We start from the raw sequence: 20,476 nt of genomic DNA, 5'->3' as shown, positions 1-20,476 counted from the left end.
ACTTTACTAATATACATTAGCAGGGGGTCAAAAAGACTAAAAATCAGAAAGGAACTAAATGCTCTAAGAGTTTAAGAGGAAGGGAATACTTTCCCTTAGGTTTTTACATATAACTCATTCCTAAGTATGGCTGATTTAATCCAACTAACTCACACGCTTTTCCTACCCAAACAACTAAGGCAGTTAGTAAGAATTAAACAGCTTCTGCATTAGAAAAGTTCTTTTTCATCAGAATGTGGCTGACTTCAGAAAGACACTAACAACATCACAAGGGCTTCCTTTCAACTAATAATGATGCCTTGCAACTTTTAGGGCCAAGCTCATGGTGAACAGTGTTTCTGAAACCTAGGCTCACAGACTCAGTAGGATCTGATTAAAATGTATCTACAGAAAAATCAACAAGTAATAACACTTCATAGTCTCATCTACACAAAGACCAAGATTAATAAACACTAGAGTAGAGGAAGGATCAACACCAGTGAAGAGTCAACATCACAGTGGTATACATAATTGTGATGCAACACTCCTTCTTGAGAACGTGAGTAACTTCAGCGTGGCCAATAGAACTGTAGTGCATCCCAGTCTGACAGTGTCCACACAACTGTTCCTTTACCAGTGTCAGATGTGCCATGAAAACTTTACTGATCCCTCAAAGTATTGCTGCTACCTTCTCTCTCGTGCTGTTTAGGCATTCGCTGCCTTCAACAAAGTCTTACAATTCTAAACCCACCTTGGGGTCACTTGTAGAAAAGCTTAAAATTATATATTTGCATTACTAGAGTTTCCACAAAACCTTTACACATGACCGCAAGTAAGAGACTAAAAGGATTCTAGTCGTTACTAGAGTAGCCCTACTCCAGTAGGAAAATTCTCCTCTTTACATAATGACTTCTTAGAATTCACCAGTGGAATGAAATCCTCAGAAGACCACAGGCCAGTCGTATGCTTATTTCATGGACATCATTTCTACTCTCAGGTTTGAAACAGAACTCACTAAGGGTAAGTAGTAATGGTCTGGGGAAAACTAAGTTCATATAGCCACATCAGCAAGACAAGATATGTAAAAGACAATCCTTTAGTCTGGCCTGCAACATATCCCTGATTCATGCTAGACACATCTTATGCATTTATATAACACTAACCACAAACATTCATGTCTGAAAAGTTATCTAACAGGAAAAGTTAGAGTTGTCAAGCAAAAATAACCAACAAAATCCTATTCCAATATAAAAGCCCTTTCATATTCATAAGGGGAATTCAACAAGAGCTACTATGAGATTCAAAATTTTGATGTCAGAACACCCCAATCTCAGTAGCAAATGTGGCTTTCAGTTAAGGAACAGGTGAGATGTTGAAGCAGAAATTCTGAAGACTGTTTCAGAATCCAGGCCCACTACAAAACTTGTTCAAAATTGCTAACATCTGGGTCACCTGTATAAAAATGATGGTGTCAATCTGCTCCTCTCTTCTGGTAGGACATTCAAAGATCAACTCAGCACTGTTTTCCAGTCAGTGTGGTGATAAAGTACTGTTATATAATAAGCAGAAAAAAATTATTCCCTTGAAATTCTGAATGGAGGAAAAAAAGCCAAAATGATTTCTCTTGGAAGCTACCCTCTTTTTTTCTGGCTTTATAAGTTCTTAATGACAATAAAACTAAGCCCACTTAGTTTAGCAACAAAGTCCTACTTTGCTTTTTACCAGGCATGACAACAAGGCAATTGAACAGCTTTGCAAACTACCAGAGCAGAGGCGTACCTTGCATAGGCTGGCATTAAATCAGCACTTCATAAATCAATCGTGCCCATTTAGATGATCTCTATGCAGAATCGGCAGTCTAACACTGGCTCTCACACGCATTAGAAATCATCACTCTGCTCGTCCAACTCACTGTTCAGATGGGTCTTCTTGAATGCAGCATTTATTACAACCTCATTGTTGCTTCCTACACTGAAGGAATACCAAATTCTTAAGTCGGGAGTTCTTCTTTCTCAATTTATTGTAAACAGGGGGTCTTGTAACGACCCTGACACTGTTACAAAGCACAGTGCTTTTTAACAGTAAAGCTTCTGGAAAACCCAAACAAAAGACACGTCACCCGGTGACGTCAGCCTATATACAGTTCTGTGTGGTCGCAGCACATAAGCAAATCCATTCTTGTGCCGTTTCTCGGAAAAGCTTTTCAGTAAATGCACTCATGCTGCTCCCTCCAGAAGCTCTTCTCCGCGACAAGCCGCCCATCTGCCATCAACAAGTTAAGACCGACAGAACTAACAGCTGCGGTAAGGAAAGCCTGAAGCTCCGATGATCAGCAGTAATCAGAGGAGGAGGAAATTATTAACTGATAATCAAAGCTGATTTAGGGGATCAGCGCACCACAGAAAATGAAACCGATGCTATCTAGAGGAATATCCTAAGGAAAAACCAATTCACCCTGGCAGATTTGAATTTTACTTGGAAATCCTGGGACACAGAAAACAGGAAACCGGTCAAAGGCTCCTGCATGTTAGAGCCTTTTACAGACTCACTGCGTTGAGTCTGACAACCTCGACTGAATGCAGCCTCCAATGTGCTCAGAAGAATGGGTAAGTCCATGCATTTCTATGGCATTTCTCTTACAATCAAAGAGGATTCAGGCTTTTATAAACTAAGCCGGTGAATTCCCATTTTATGATGCAAATCACTTGTTTTCAGATTTTAAAATTTATGTAAAGGCATATAACACTAAGGAAAGGAATATGTTTTAATCTCTTTTATACATGGTTTAAGTTTTGTGTTCCAGTATACAAGGTTAATTTTTCTGCAGTAAATTAAAAATGTTCCATGCAGTGAAATCTTTCATTATGATGTTACATTGTTGTTGTTTTCAACAGCCCCTGTGTTCCGCTGAAACATATCCTATCTTCTTGTTTTCCTTAAATTATATTCTGCAGGCTTACATTTCAAGTGGCCATTAGGGGCCCCTATGCTGGCAGCAATATATGCAATGAGTGTGGTTTTAAAAATGCTGCCTGCCCTGGGTATGGCGTGTCCACCCAAATGCCGCTGTGAGAAGCTGCTATTCTACTGCGACTCTCAGGGCTTCCATTCAGTGCCAAACGCCACAGACAAGGGTTCTCTGGGCCTGTCCCTGAGGCACAATCACATCACAGCGCTTGAAAGAGATCAATTTGCCAGCTTCAGTCAACTCACCTGGCTCCACTTAGATCACAATCAAATTTCAACTGTAAAAGAAGATGCTTTCCAAGGACTATATAAACTTAAGGAGTTAATCTTAAGTTCCAACAAAATATTTTACTTGCCAAACACAACTTTTACCCAACTGATTAACCTGCAAAATTTGGACCTGTCTTTTAATCAGCTGTCATCTCTGCATCCTGAGCTCTTCTATGGCCTTCGGAAGCTGCAGACCTTGCATTTGCGTTCCAACTCCCTGCGGACTATCCCAGTACGCCTGTTCTGGGACTGTCGTAGTCTAGAGTTTCTGGATTTGAGCACAAACCGTTTGCGAAGTTTGGCTCGCAATGGATTTGCAGGATTAATCAAACTGAGAGAGCTTCACCTAGAGCACAACCAGCTGACAAAGATTAATTTTGCTCATTTCCTCCGGCTAAGCAGTCTGCACACACTCTTCTTACAATGGAACAAAATCAGCAACTTGACATGTGGGATGGAATGGACCTGGAGCACTTTAGAAAAGCTAGACCTAACTGGAAACGAAATCAAAGCCATCGACTTAACAGTGTTTGAAACCATGCCTAATCTTAAAATACTCCTCCTGGATAACAACAAGTTAAACAGTCTTGATTCCAAAATCTTAAACTCCCTGAGATCCCTCACAACCGTTGGCCTCTCTGGCAATCTGTGGGAATGCAGCCCCCGAGTGTGTGCTCTCGCCTCCTGGCTGGGCAGTTTCCAAGGTCGGTGGGAGCATTCCATCCTATGCCATAGCCCTGACCACACCCAGGGAGAGGATATTCTTGATGCAGTCCACGGGTTTCAGCTCTGCTGGAATTTATCAACCACTGTCACTGCCATGGCTACAACTTACAGAGATCCAACCACTGAATATACAAAAAGAATCAGCTCATCAAGTTACCATGTAGGAGACAAAGAAATTCCAACTACTGCAGGCATAGCAGTTACTACAGAGGAACACTTTTCCGAACCAGACAATGCCATCTTCACTCAGCGAGTAATTACGGGAACAATGGCTTTATTGTTTTCTTTCTTTTTTATTATTTTTATAGTGTTCATTTCCAGGAAGTGCTGCCCTCCCACTTTAAGAAGAATTAGACAGTGCTCAATGATTCAGAACCATAGGCAGCTCCGATCCCAAACACGACTCCATATGTCAAACATGTCAGACCAAGGACCGTATAATGAGTATGAACCCACCCATGAAGGACCTTTCATCATCATTAATGGTTATGGACAGTGCAAGTGTCAGCAGCTGCCATACAAAGAATGTGAAGTATAATATCTACTCAGCATCAAAAACCACATCAGATAAGTAACCTATTTTACATAGTAGGGGCTAAATACATATCTAATTTTTACCAATGGTGACATTAAGCCTAATTTTCCAAATCAAGTGGAGACTTGAGTTTTTGAAGTGTTGAAGTATTTTTAATTTTTTTAATGAAAACATATTTTAAGTGTTAAATGAAGCAATGCTCATATTAATTTGCACTCTTGTTGGAAAATCTAAATGCTTAATTCAATATAAAACATTTCATGTATGTAATTATATACTATTGTATGTAAACACTTACACTAAGGTCTCCTCCATATGTTATTTTATTTTCTACTGAAAACAGTTCCGAAAAAAAGCTACTAAACAAAAATAGGGATGAAAACCTGTTTGATTATTATCCTCCATCCCATGGACCACAACTGGCTTCCTGCTTAAAAGGAGACAGCAAAAGTTCTCTTGTAAGATAAAGTGGTATTTACTCAAACTATAATTTACTGCCAGTATGAGAAATAGACTTACATGTGTGCTTAAGACTGGTAAATATTAAACATTATTCTTTCAGAGTTTGGCCTGGTTTAATAGACATTATCTAAGTTACATCATGAAACCAGCACCTTTTACATAACTCTAATAAAACCGGGTGACTCTTTAATTTTCAACAATAAATCCAAGCAATTATTTTAAAAGGTCTCATTATAATAAATCAATACTAAATAATTACACTGACTTCTTATACAACTCTAGTTTGACTTATAATGGACATGCTGATTTTTGTAGCATTTAGACTATTATTTTAAACTAGTATTAAATTATCATTTTACTAATTAACTTACTAAATCCTAAACTTATGTGAAAACCTGCAGTTTGGAAAGAGAAAAACTGAGTCAACTTAACAATCCTGATATACTCCATCCGGTTTGAAAAGACAGGCCCTCTCATGATTAAAGATGCCTTGACAAACTGTTTAAGCTTCTTCCTTCTGTCTTTTTCTGATCTTTAAACCTCAAAGACCCAAATTAAAAATAATTAGGTACTAAAGATGCCTAACGCTGATTCTTGTTACATTATAAAGAAACAATAAAAAATTAATTTCAAAATATGATGCTAAAAGTTTGACCTTTAATAAAGATACACATTTATATTGTCAGCTCCTTTTGAGACAGAACTAACCTATTTCCAAGGCAAGTCCTAAGGCAGAACTCTTGATACAGGCCCTGCAGCCATACAACAGTAAGTGAAGGCAGAAGCCCGACTCTCAGGTTAGTGGAAGCTATGAAGCAGCAAACATTATGTACAATTTGCACCAAATAAGCGATGCTCAGGGACCTGTATGATACAGAAGGAGGCTCTTTGGTGTAAATACGGATGCTTTCATCATAATAACAAATGACAATGATGCCACATTTTTTCGTGAAGGAAAGAATCACAAGTGTTCAATTATGACTTCTTTAAAGCAAGTGAGGGCATACTGAGGATTTAGACTCAAGATACCAATTCATGTAGAATTTTCTACAAAGAGGCTCCACATATAGGAGAAAACTGAAATTAAAGCATCAATTTGATTTCAGGAAAAAAACACAAGCATTCATATGTGGAAAAAATGTATAAATCCTTAAAGAAAGGCACTAACATAAAAAAGGCATCCTTTCCTTAACATGGATGTTTATCACTATATTCTTCACTCAAAGCTTATTTTCTCCCCAAGATTGAACTGAAATGTTACTACAGGCCTAGATTCAATCACAATTTTCTTCTTTTAGCACAGAAAAAACACCCACATTTCAAATCTCTTAGCAAAAAGCAGACAATATTCAGGTTACAGTGAAAATATGTGTTCTTTATGTATTTAAGGTGGGTAGATTAGTTTGGCAAAGCCTCAGAACAGTTCAATTCAGTTGATCTTGAGTGGCAAGCATTTCATCTCCTGATAACCCAGACGCGGGGCTTGTCTGAGCCAAGACAGATGCTGGTTTTCCGGCACAGAGCACAGCACACTGCTTCCCCACCAAGGTGGGGAAGAATTTACCAACTTGTGTGATGGCGACCACTGCCATTTGTCAGGTGACAGACAGCTTGTTCACAGCAACAGCTTTGAGCATGCAAGACTCCATCGGCCCTAAAGGATAAGTGTTTTTTTCATCATTTCAAATGATAACCAAAATCAATTCAAACTGTTAGTTTAAAAGTAAGCAATATAACTAGGAACTCCAATTGACCCTAAAGGACATAGTTAATGAAGTATATGTAGCAGAGCAAACCATTTAGCACCTGAGAGCAATGCCAAAGCCACCAAGGCACACTGTGGTGGGGGAGGGGAGGCATACACTGCTCGTTTGTTTTTCCTTCCATGGTTTTGGTGATGGTAATGCCAACCAGGTATTTTCCTTTCTTACTTAAAGCACAAATTGTCATTTCTAATTGCCTCAGAAAGCAGGGTTTCATTTAGTTAACATGTATTTGTATTGCAGTATCTGTGCTACCAACTGGCCAGAGAAGAACTGCCTCACAGCAAAACCATTCACAGTTCCTAAGTCAAAAATGTGAGGGCTTTTGGGTGGGGTTTTATTCTCTTAAGCATTAACAACATACCTTTCCCTCTCCTCAATTTTAAGAGTTAGTGTAAAATGATCATGGCGAATCAGGAAAAAGGAAATATCTACCTAGGAACTAAGAACTAGTTTGCAACTACGGTGACTCATTTCTGTAGCCTACAGGAAATTCGAGTTTATCTTTCTGAAAAGAAAGTGAGCTGGTAAATCTGAAAATCCATTCAAAACTCATAATACTTACTGCCAGCATCAAAAAGCAGACACTAATTTTTAAGCAAAATAATTGTATTATCACATATAATTTCTTAATGAGTCTAAGTTAATTTCTGTACCAATTCAATGAATGGAATTGACTGAACTTCCTAATTCTACTCACTAATTATTAAAGTCCATCTGCTTATTATAATGCTAGTCACTAAAAGCTAGACCCCATCTTTCAAATAAAAGCAAGCTCTATGTAGCACTGGTTTGAATTCTAAAATATGAAATAGTCTTATTATTTTCTTGAGTCACACTTCCCACACATAGCTGTGTAGGGGAGTGGAACTATAAATTCTCTCTCTCTCTCTCTCTCTCTCTCTCTCTCTCTCTCATAGGTATTTTTAAAGAATATTTTAACAACAAATTTACATGATAATTTTCCTAATGCAGCAATTCAGGGGCAGCACTATTTCAAGTCTGTTTGGAACAAATTTTGTCATAGCTTCTCAGTTAAAGTGCTTGAACCAGAAAAGATTTTTTTTTTTTTAAAGACAACATGGGCCATCTATAGATAATAAGTACTTCTTTATCTTAACCTGGAGCAAACTCACAGCGCTTGAAAAACCAGAAAATGACCATAGATGCTTTCTTATTTTACTATTGTAGACATTTGGAAACGTCTCCAACTCCTTCAACTAACCTTTCCTTCCCTTGAGTTTTTAAAATCAGTATGCTACATGGAACCTATGAACACTGAGACTGGAAACTCAAAGTACAGTCCAATCATATTTGTTCAATTACTTTTAAGAGCCATGGGGGGTGGGGTGTTGGGGGATAGGAAGAAAATACTATTATACAAGGAATCGGGTTGAAAAAACCATAATACAGTGTACAGGAAAGTTTTGTTATTAAAATTGTGTATACTGTAAAAAAACCAAATGTCTCTTTTGTTTCTGATTTTCCCCTGAATCTGCAAGTGCTGACAGGAAAACTTGAATAGGTATTTAACAGAGAAGTAAGATGAACAACTGTTCTGTACCAAGCTGTTTCTCAGTGTCGATGTGTCTGCAGAAAAAGGGTAGCGAATCATTACCTGTCTTTTTTCACAGAGGCAAAATCTGGTTAAGCAATGGGGAGGGGAGGAGGCTGAATATGACAACACTCTAAAAAGCTGCCACTCAATAACCAGTTGTCACAGCCTTAACAAATGGATACAAAGTAGGGCTCATAAGCCCTGGGGTTGGTTGCTTCTCTCAATTCTCCTGGTACAACAGACAACCACAGTCTGAAACAATTGAAAAAGCCACCTTGGTACCTGGACTTAATAAACTGAAACTTGGCCTCTATTTCAATGGGGAAAAAATGCCAGGATCATCTTGTATACCACTCCTGCCTGCAGTCCATAGAAGTTAATGATGCTAGGAATATAAGCCTCACTGTATGGCCTGCTCTACCCTAGATGAAAAGATCAAGAGGTATGAATGAGAAAAGCAAAGATTTTATTTTTTAAAAAGTGATTTTATTTGGCTTAAATGCCCTCAGGCAGAATGCTATGCCCCCGCAGTTTTAGGACAGAAACTGTCTAGGCTTCTAGGTACCAACTGCCATGAACAAATCACCTTGTTTGAACCTCCTGCTTATCCAGCCCAAGGCTGACAGAGTTGCCCAATTTAGGGCTAGAGAGATGGTGTTTACAGTGCATCTGCAAAGACCTGAGTTTGGAACCCAGCACCAAATAACAAACCAAGCATGTTACAAGTATGTTATATACTTGTAACCCCCACACTAGAAGTGGGAAGAAATAGGATCACTGGGGCTTTCAGGTTGTCAGCCTAGCAAAAACCCATTAGCTACAGATTTGGAAATAAACTGCCTCAAAGAAGTCAAAGGCACAGTGAGTGAAAGAAAAGGACAGCCCACAGCCTCGTCTGGCCTCCATGTATGTGCACACAAATAGAAACTTGGCCTCCACCTCAATGGAGAGATCTCAGCATCACCTTGTATACCACTACTAAAATGTGTACCCTCCACACACACAAAAAGAAGCCAACTCCTTCCCAATACTCAGTGATTCTTGGGACCAGCAGCTATGAGAGCGCTCATGGTAGAAACCCAGTAACTACTTCAGAATAGAGAGGAAGGAAGCACAGCATACACTTTTATATCAAGAATAATTGCATTGACACTAGCTAGCATCAGTAATGGCCATTTTACACTTTATAAAATGTAGTGACATTTCATTTGTATTTTAATAAATAAAGCTAACCTGAAGGTCAGAAAAGCAAGACAGCCAGCTACTGGTTCTTACCTCTACCTCAGTCAGAAATGGTGATCCTGCCTCCAGGAATCTCAGAATGAAACTGAGATTGAGAGCTGTCTCCTCCCATTTTATAACCCGCTCTAGTTCTTGGATTAAGGGTGTGCACCACTACCACCTGGTTTCTATAGAAACTAGTGGCTGCTGGGATTAGAGGTGTGTGCCATTGCTCCTGGTCTGTGAGGCTGGCCAGTGTCACTGTTTTACTTTTCTGATCCTCAGGCAAGCTTTACTTATTAAAATACAAATGAAATGCCACTACAAAAGAAAATTCTATATACTTTTATATTCCTATACTTTATGAGGCAAAAAGTAGGCAGAGCTTATTAATATAATTCTCTTACATTTTAATTTTAAATAAGAATTATCTTTGGATTGCCTGGATGACCACAGACTTTTACGTTCCCTCTGAAATACAAAGAAGACATTTCTCTCAATGTTAATTTAAAGTGATTCCCACACTCCTTTTATAAAAATGTGCGAGTATAATGAGAAGTCTTAACCCATAGAGCCTCTCTCTGTGCCCTCCACCCAGTCTGGCAACAAAGCCTAACCTAAGGCCTCAAAGGACTCCCCGCTTAGAAGTCAGGACTATGGAGCACCTGTGAACAACATTACCTGACAACAGCTGATGACGCTTCTCTTCCACAGGAACCATACTTTAAAACTACAGCTCCAGAAACAATTCTCAATGCCCCTTTTCAGATTTCAAGAGACTTTACCAAGAAGCACAGGGAAGGTGTACAAAAAGAGTGGTAGTTAGGATAAACTACACTGCACAAGCATTCACAAGTGGGCTTGGAGCTCAGCTCTACCATTAGACTCTGGTATTCACAGTTAGAGCAGAGTTACCAAAGCTGTAAGTTACTTTTCCTAAAAAATGATCAGGTAAGAATCAATAGCCATTTATATTAACTAATCTGTTTTGTTATTTTAGGGGCCAAAATATTCTTGTAAAAACAAAATATTTCCCATCAGGATACAGTTCAGTGATACAGTACTTGCCTAGCATGTGTGAGGGCAGCCTCTCCCTCCCCACAGTCTTAGCTGTCAGATAAATGAAGACCAACTGGTTGGTGCCCAGAACTTTAAAAAACAATGTGGCTATAATTAAATAGAGCCCAATTCTATAGAATCAAAAAGGTAGACTACATTCATATGTGCAGAATTGGATGTAAAATGATTAAAAAGCCAAAATTTTAAACCTCAAAGGTCCAGAATATGATTAACAGACTTCAAGAATCTTTAGAAATTAATACAATATTATGCATGGCTGCAAAGATTAAACTGAATCCTAGAGTGTTTTAATAATTCATAATTAAGGATTAGACAGCACTGACAGAGCAACAAAATAAGTTTTTGAACTTGATCTTCCTGGTGACTAAGGCAAAACCAAAAATAACAGCTCTCATCTGGTAAAGAAGAGGCTTTACCAGGTGTAGTGGTAAACCCAGCATTCTGTATGCTGAAGTAAAAGAATTACAAATTAGAGTCCAGCCTGGGTAACAGAGCACGATCTCATCTCAAAGAGCTAGTTCCAGGACAGGTTCCAAAGCTACAGAGAAACCCTGTTTCGAAAAGCAAAAAAACAAAACAAACAAAAAAACTCCCAAAACAAAAACATTGCTTTATTTAGAGAGCGCTACATGCAAAATTCTGAATAAATGGAGTCAAATGTGGAAACAGTAAGAAAAAATGTCAGATGGAACCACTAAGGAAGCTTTAGAAAATCAGCAGACCTGCTCGTCATGTCAGTTCTTGATATGCAGCCTACTGGTTCATGCTACATGCTTTGTGATCAGACAAGGCTGGAACCCAAAAAGCCCACAAAAATAAGTAAGTAATTTATTTCTTTTTTGCCACATCTTAAACTATGTAGTTCCCACACATATACAGGACACCCAGTAAATAGCTAAATAAATTCACGCTTCTTCTATCTCTTTGACTATGAGTCTGTAAGATAACTAATTTCCCAAGAAAGAACAAGTTTAAATAGATAAAGCAATCACCAAGTTGACCAGCAGAGGGCATCATCCCCTAAAGCTGGAGTGGCAAGATGGCAGTAAGCCACCATGTGGGTGCTGGGAACTGATACAAGGTCCTCTACAAGAGCAGCAAGTGCTCTTAACCCCAAAGCCATCTTTCCAACCCTTACTGTTTTCTCTTTATTAAACGTTTTCTTAAATTTTATGTGTGAGCCTGCAAGTATGTCCGTGTACCACATGCATAGAGTGCTCAAAGAGGGCAGAAGAGAGTACTGGACCCCCTCCCCTGGAGGTAGAGTTACAGACAGCTGTGAATCACCACATGGACACTAGAAATCAAACTCAGGCCCTCTAGAAGAACAGCTGGTGATCTTAACTGTTGAGCCATCTTTCCTGTTCCTATTTGTTAGTTTTTGTAGTTTTTGTTTCTTTTTTATGTGTTTGTTTGTTTTGGCCTTTAGAGACAGGGTTTCTCTGTGTAGCCCCAGCTGTCCTGGAATTTGCTTTGTAGACCAGGCTGGCCTCAAACTCAGAGATCCATCTATCCCTGCCTCTGGAGTGCTGAAATTAAAGACATGTGCTGCCACCTCACAGTTCTCCATTTGTAATTCAGGATGGCCTTCAGTCTGATCTACCTACTAACTGCTGGGATTACAGGGATGAACCACCACATCCACCCCGTTGATTATTCATTTCCAATCTAAAACTGCTTCCTGAAAAGACACAGTCCCTTAAGACAGTTCTGTATTTCCAGCTTTTCCAACTCTCATAAGGATATCCTCACACAGAAAGGCAGAACAAGTATCTTCTTTGTAAAATATGTGCTGGGGACAGAGGAAAAGGTCTAGCTTTAGTCCTTTCTTCCTAGTAAACCTACTAGGTCTCCATATATTTACCATGTATTTTTATATTTCCAAAATAAAGTTCCAAATTTTTAGAGCATAGCTTCTAACTCTCCCCAATGTGATATGAATACTAAATATAAAAGTGCAGTACAGTGTAATGGCAACTTACTGATTTTGTTCCTTCTCTATTTCTACAAAAGAACCTTGTTAAAAGGTTTAAGGCATTATTTTCATATATAAGACATTAATGGCTACACTTTTATAAAACTCAGTGGAGGGGCTGGAGAGATGGCTCAGTGGTTAAGAGCATTGCCTGCTCTTCCAAAGGTCCTGAGTTCAATTCCCAGCAACCACATGGTGGCTCACAACCATCTGTAATGAGGTCTGGTGCCCTCTTCTGGCCTTCAGGCATACACACAGAAAGAATATTGTATACATAATAAACAAACAAACAAACAAATAAATGTTTATGAAAGTAAAACTCGGTGGAACTATTGGTTTTGTTTAAAAAAAATTACGGGGCCTGCAGAGATGGCTCAGTAGTTAAAAACAATGATTGATCTTCCAGAGGAAAAATAAATGAATGAAATTTATGCCCTGGCAATGCTGAGGCATGGGCAGCCCATATATGATGGTGGTTCTGTTGAATGTATACATATTGGGTTTTATGATCTAAGTTGATGAGGATGACTGACCAGGTCGCTTCCTCAAGAGAGCCCCAGATCTCATTACAGATGGCTGTGAGCCACCATGTCGTTGCTCAGAATTGAATTCAGGACCTTCGGAAGAGCAGGCAGTGTTCTTAACTGTTGAGCCATCTCTCCAGCCCCACTCTTCCAGAGGACTGGAATTCCCAGCACCAACACTGCAGCTCACAACCATCTGTAACTCCAAGAGAATACAATGCCCTCTTCTGATCTCCACAAACACTACACACACAGTACAGACAGATGCCGGCAAAACACCCATACACACATAAAGAAATTATGTGATGTGGTAGCCAGTAAAAATTTTAATAAAAGCCTCAAGTCTTTATCTACCTTCCAACTAAATAACAGAAATTCAGACTGGAAAACTACATCTTACATATCATACTTCACAATAGCCACAAGTTTTTAAAACCGCTTTATTCCTTACTGAAATTTAACTCTGTTGTCTCTAGTTATCTCTATTATCAAATGCTTCCTTTTTTGTTACAAAGTATATATTCAGAAGTCATTGTAATTGTAGTGGTTCTTTAACAAGTCAAATAAGTTTCTTTCCACATTTTTATTAAAATCAGGACTAGCTCCCAACTCAAATGTCTCTACTTAGGCAAAATAAAAATTATCTGATGGCTATACATTAAAAATCTACTCTAATTTAAATTTAATCAACCCAAATGAGGACCACCTAACAGAAATCAATTCTTGTTGTTTTCCCCAGCTCTCAGAACTAGGTAAGAGATGCTTTGTGCCCTGTCATGTAGTAACAGATTATTAAGGACTTGTCTCACCTGCACAACACTGAAGTATATAAAGCCCCAATACCTCCAATTATGACAAGCAACTTAGTATGAGTAACAGTGGTCCTCCACCTTCTAATGCTGTGACCCTTTAATATAGCTCCTCATGCTGTGGTGACCCCAACCATAAAAATTATTTTCATTGCTATTTCATAACTATAATTTTGCTACTGTTAGGAATCATAATGTAATATCTGTGTTTTCCAATGCTCTTAGGTGACTCCTGTGAGTGGCATTTTGACCTACAAAGGGGTCACAACCCACAGGTTGAGAATCACTGCTCTAAGGTCTAACTAAACCCTCTTCCTTCCAATCAAAATTACTCAACAAAGAGCAATTTAGAAAAGGGGGGCAGGACCTTCTAGTTTAGTCCAGTATGATTAGATTTTCTTTCACTTACTATTCAAGGGATTCTAATGGTTAATTTCAGCTCCCTATATCCACAATGGTATATGTAGGTAGGAAACACAGGAGCTGGATACCCTGCCCTGTCTAGTTCATACATCTAGGTTAAAAGACTAGAGACTGGTCTTTGTGTGGACCAGTTCTGCTCTTTACATTCTGAACCCCAACATCAGGTTCTTTTGCATGTGTCTGCTTTGTTTTTCTCTGAAACGGACAGTACTTGTAAATGATCATAAGTGAGTCTCAAAGCTATGATATCAATAAAAATACACTACCAATAGTAAGGGAAAATCACTGAAAAGAGTATGCCACATAGAGTATTTCTTACTCTTATGCAGACTGACATTATTATAAGTCATTTATTTTCCTTTTTAGTGAACAGTACTACAGAAAATAAGGAAAACTATGCATTGCAAGAAAAAAGCCAAAGAGAAAGCACTGAAAAAAATGGAGCCTTAATAGCACTTCTTCCTATCAGAAAGATCTAATAGTTCCAATCAATTATACTCTCATCACTCTTTATCCTATTTTCAGACGCCCACGGAAGTTCTGTATTTTAGTCAACTGCAATCTGAAGAGTTTACCAAACTGTTCTTTCTTCTTCCTCCCTACAATAGTTTCTCTTTGGTGATGCCCAGCAGCCATTTATTCAGCATTTCATTCTGTCTTTTCCTTACTCGAGAAGTCTCCACTTGGACTTGAGGGGGGAGCATATACAAAAATGTATAAATCTAAGGGAGTGGAGAGGAGATGCAAATTGATAAAGATGAAAACCAAATTCATGTCAAAGAGAAACTCACTACTTACCTCACTTCCTGTCAGAGTTTTATTTTTACACCCCCTCCCCACTATCTCCATTTTAAACTAGACTGGGTGCTTATACTTGATTAGAGAACTAACTACTCACTTCAATATACACCTATCATGTATATGTGTGTAGTCAAATTCAATTATTTCCAACCAACACTTGTATAACCACAAATAATGTACAGACAAATTCTGCCAATATAAACAGGAAAAAAATGAAAAAGTCAAACTATTTACAGGTCAGGCTAATGGAATGCCCCAGGATTCATGTGCACACAGAAAACTACTAAAAGAAGAATCTATTTACATGTATAAAATCCTGCAAATATGGTACCAATAAGAGAGAGAAAGGAAGATGTTTTTTTAACGTAGAAGGAAAAGACTCTAAGAACATCATTAAAACTATAACTAGACTGCATCTTCTAGCCATCCAGGTCAAAGAATTTTGATTCTAAACAATTAAAATGGTCTATGTGAAAAGAACTTCAAAAAAAAAAAAAAACTCTAACTCAAAGTAAGGCAATTAATTACTACCTTGTATTCAACCATGACATTTTTCAAAGGAATCTATATTTGGAATATGTCAATTTATACGAAACTCACTTAAATGTGACAATTCATTCCTAGAAACACCAAGCTTAAAGTCCCTTTTCTTTTATAAAAGACATATAAAAGCAACAGACTCACACAAGGTTTTAATCTACTTCCATGATTACATAATATTAAAATCTCTACAATAAATCTGAAGTGCATACGCGCGCGCACACACCTTTCCATGTGGCTCTGCTGCCTGTGGTTTAACCAGGAAGGACTCAGATGTTGCATTCCAGTCATCTCAGAGAATACTTTCGTTCCAAACAGAAACTCACTCCATTACCATAAAATAAAATGTATACAAAAATGCATAAAATAACAAAAGTTTGATGTGACTGTTTAAAATCTACCAACAAAAAGGGTGAGAAAATATAAAATAAATGGCGGATACTGTAGTGAGAGCTGTAAAATTCAATGGCTTCTAATAAAGAAAAAAATCCATGCACTATTAGAAAAACAGGAGCTAACTACAATAAGTGCTTGACAGAGAGAAAAACTACATGGCATACAGGGAAATTAAAACAATTAATACAATTAGTAGGTAGAGCATGAGGTTATTTTCTTACACTGATGGTAACAGCCACTAGGTTTAGCCCTCTGTAGAAAATAATCCTCTCTTCCCCTCCCTCCACACCTCAAATATCTCCCTAAAAACAAAATTGAGAATTTTTCGTGTAAAAATAAAAGCACCAAATACAAGGGTATCTTTCAAGGTTAATCACTGCTACAACTCACACAATCCTTTTAAAACAATTTAAAAAGCAAATGTTCATCAGAAAAAGTAGTAGTTAAATAATTTACAGTACTGTGGGTTAAAATAATATATTCTTAATAAATCAGCAATAAGAATAAGACTTTAATACTCAGCAATAAGAATAAGACTTTAAAGTCTTCTCAAGGAGGCTGGAGAGTGGGCTCAGAGATTAAGAACACTCGCCATTGTTGCAGAGGACCTACATTTGGTTCCTAGCACCATATGGTGGTTTACAACTACTCATAACTGATGGCAACCAGTGCACCTAATTGCCTCTTCTGACCTCCATGGGTACCAGCAACACACATAGTGTATACATGAAAGAAAAACACTCATAAAGTAAAATAAGCAAATCTTTAAAACGAACAAAAATCACCTTTTTCATCAAGTGTTTTTTTTTTTTAAAGTATTTATTTCTTATGTATACAATGTTCTGCCTGCACACCAGAAGAGGGCACCAGATCTCATTACAAATGGTTGTGAGCCACTACGTGGTTCCTGGGACTTGAACTCAGGACCTCTGGAAGAATGCCCAGTGCTCTTAACCACTGAATCATCTCTCCAGCCCCCATCAAGTGCTTTTAAATAATAACATGCATAATTATAAGCAATATTATCATCTTAATTAAGAGAATGTTTATGCCAAAAGGAGGGAATGATTATAGTTTAGTAATTTGGGAGAACTAAGAACTTATCATAGAAGCAGAGGAAAGTATAGAGTTATTCATATCATATTGCTAACGACAGTGCCTTAGGAGGAAAAACTGTGGGAGAGATGTAGGTAAAGAGAAGAAAATGATGAAAGGATCAAGCATGCACACCAACAACATCTATGTAAAAGCTCTGTGAATAAATTATTAAAAAGAATAATATTTGTGTGTATATAACTTTTTGATTTTACTGTAAAGCTGTATTTACTAAGGTGAAGTTTAATTTCTGATTTAAAAAGAAATACAGGCTACATAAGAAGAACCTATAGTTGAACTCATGGACTATAAGACTCAGGGACTTCACTGGATCTTGGAACTAGGTTGGGACACAGAAAAGGAAAGTATGTTAACAGGAAAAATAAGATGTATACTGGAAAAAGCTAGAATTACTGTTGTGGAACACTGCTCAAGAAAGAAGTAAACTACATCCCTCAGCTGAGGCTGGAAGAAGAAAAGTCAAAATGCTACTCTGTAGTCTCACAAGCAAAGCTGACCTCACAGGGTACACTGGGACACCTTTACAAGTATTGAAATAGTCCACACCCTTCACTCAAGTACTTAATGCTTTAGTGGCAGGCCTAATAGAAGCCTCCCAAATCTTGACCCAGAACTATGACAATCTTAATCAGAATTCCCCAGGCTAACTGGATAGACATACACTGAATATCTCTCCAGTTTAGAGATTGAAACTATCTCCTGTCTTCTCTATGGTGCAATCATAGCCCACAGGCAAAGTAGAATTAACTGCCAGGAGTATCAGAACTGATTCCAAAGAATGTAAGATCAAAAATTCCAGAAGACTTGTGATCAGAAATCAGGCATAGTATTATCCAGCAGAATAGAAGAATAAGGTCCTTAAATAGAGTTTGAAGAAGGCAGACTAAGATGTAGCTCAGTAAGTAGTCAAGAATTTAGGCTAGCATGTATAAAGCCCTAGATTTGCTACCCAACAACACAACAACAAAAAGAAAAAAAAGAAGGGAGGGTTAATGTGGGTTCTCCTAGCTCCTAGTTACCAATACCATGTTCAAAACAAAACACATTTTGTGAAATTATCTTAAATCTCAACTTCCTGAATATATCACTGGTGAGATTTACACTGCATGTTTTTATATTGATACCGGCTGGCACATGGCAGAAAGTACCTTTTGATGATACACATTTCTTTCTCTTTAGAGCACAGCATCCAATTTCTATTGTTATTTTTTCAGTATCCCTTAAACAAAATATAAAAACTCCTTTTCCATGGTTAGAACTGTAATTCCAATATGAGAATGCAGACACTATTATCACTAACAAAGCAGGAATTATGAGACAGGAATGGGGTCTTGTTTGTGTTATAATAATAATGTAATAATAGCAATTAAAAATTAAGAAAAAATAAATTATGTGTTTCTGTACAAGAACCAGGGTTAGATGTTAAAGATTATAGAAGATGAGCAAAAAAAAAAAAAAAAAAAATGGAAAAGACAATAGTAAAAAGATAAAACTTCCAAAATTATATTGAATAAAATTATAGTGAATAAAGAGTTTCAACTTAGAGGAGAAAGGCTAATAAATGAATAAAGTGTATATAGACCTGGCACCTCAAGAAAAGCATCTAAAGAATATGCTAAATGCCTAACAGCTATAAAGGTAACACTTAGATTATTATTAATTACTGGTTAAGAAGAAATATATTATATAGAACAATCTATAACAGACTACCTATCCTCAGACACTCAATATGACATGGCCAAAAAATTCAGATGTGAAACAAGACAAATAGTTTTATTCCACACATGTGACCTTTATAGCTCACTGTGCTAAGACACTATAAGCTGATGCCACAGCAGACAGAACAGGGAGTGACACATGGGGCATGGGGACTAAACAGAGAACTGGAAGTCAAGCATGGGGACTAAGCAGACAAGCCAAGAGATGGAGATTAGCTTCCTTGGGGGAACCAGAAAAAGAAAACAGGTTTTATATAACAGGGGGAAGCAGAGTAAAATTCAGTAGCCTAAAGGCAAAGCAAACACTAAAATATTTCTTCAAATTGTAACACCTGTTTGACAATCAATGACTCATTATAAGGCCAAAAGACATAAAAGATCTTTGAACTAGGTGTGGTGCTGCATGTGTACAAATTCTTGCACTCCAGCGGACATGGGAGAAGAGCTACAAGCTCAAGCAAGCTTGACCCACATAATGAAATCGTGTCTTAATAAATATAGAACAGAAAAACCCAAAATCCATTCAAGGAGATAATATATTCCTCTTAAAAATAGTTTTATATTACTTGTGTGTATGTGCATGTTGTTTACTATATCTACATAAAATAATTTTGGAAGATACAAGAAACTAAATAGAAAACCTATTAAGTGGCTATAAAAGAAATGAGAAAGGATTCTTTTTATATATTCTTTCATACTCAACTTTTTGGAACTTATAAATATAATACCAATTTTAAAGGTTTTTAATGTTTTAACAGCACAAATAAGGGCTGATAAAAATCAGTAACAGTGCTAGCCACCAAGCTAAACCACATAAGTTTGATTCGTAGAATTCACACAGTAGGAGAAAACTGACCCCTGTAACACAATAAATAAATGTAAGCTAAATTTTTTAATTAAAAATGTTTTAACAAATATAAAGAAATGACGTGTGTTGTGTGTTCCTTTAATCCCAGAAGCAAAGGCAGGCCGACCTCTCTAAGTTCCAGCCCAGCCAAGGCTATATAAGAAAGAGATCTTGTCTCAGAGAGAAATGGAAGGAGGGGGGAGAAGATAACTCAATAAAATCTCAGCTTAAGAATTGAAATCTTTGTCAAAGTATGAAACATCTGCCATTACTCTTATTTTGGGATACGACTACCAAAGCAAGTAACCACTGGATGAATGCACAGATACCATCTGACAGCAAGTGTTCACATTCCAAAAGCAGAGTTGAGGACATGCCAGCTCACAAGCACCACTTCAGTCAGTTCACCTTAACTTAAGACTTTTTCTTAATGAGAATCTTCCTCTGGTCTTTTAAAACCAATATAATATCCAGAGAAATATCCAATATAACATAAAAGGGAGAAAGACATTCCAGACTTCATATTGCCTTTTCTACTGTCTTTTTCAGTAACATAGGCAATGTTTAAACTCCTAACTGGCTAATTATTCAATCAGCTATCAAGTCCCTGAAACAGTGAACTATAAAAAAAATCATAAAAAAGGTTGTTCATAATAGCTTTCCTACTAGCATTAGATTTTTCTTAAATAAACAAAGACAAATACAAATACAACCTACAAAAATGAATAAGAAAAGAAACATTCAAATAGCAAGTCTATTTCAAATC

At 37.5% G+C, this 20,476-nt stretch overlaps 2 protein-coding genes across 3 annotated transcripts in view; one reads left to right on the top strand and one right to left on the bottom strand.

The window, feature by feature from the left end:
• Positions 1–20,476, bottom strand: part of Ctnna1 (catenin alpha 1) — a 127,907-nt gene that overhangs the window by 41,329 nt on the left and 66,102 nt on the right. The window lies entirely within an intron of this gene.
• Lrrtm2 (leucine rich repeat transmembrane neuronal 2) lies at positions 2,582–4,480 on the top strand. Its single transcript, XM_042055068.1, has 2 exons — positions 2,582–2,585; positions 2,934–4,480. The coding sequence occupies exons 1-2, from the start codon at positions 2,582–2,584 to the stop codon at positions 4,478–4,480; spliced, it is 1,551 nt and encodes a 516-aa protein (XP_041911002.1).

The sequence above is a fragment of the Arvicola amphibius genome, chromosome 5 (assembly GCF_903992535.2).
Source record: "Arvicola amphibius chromosome 5, mArvAmp1.2, whole genome shotgun sequence".
NCBI classification, from domain to species: Eukaryota; Metazoa; Chordata; class Mammalia; order Rodentia; family Cricetidae; genus Arvicola; species Arvicola amphibius.
The sequence above is the reverse complement of the archived record's forward strand: the minus strand, read 5'-3'. Positions and strand labels throughout refer to the sequence as shown.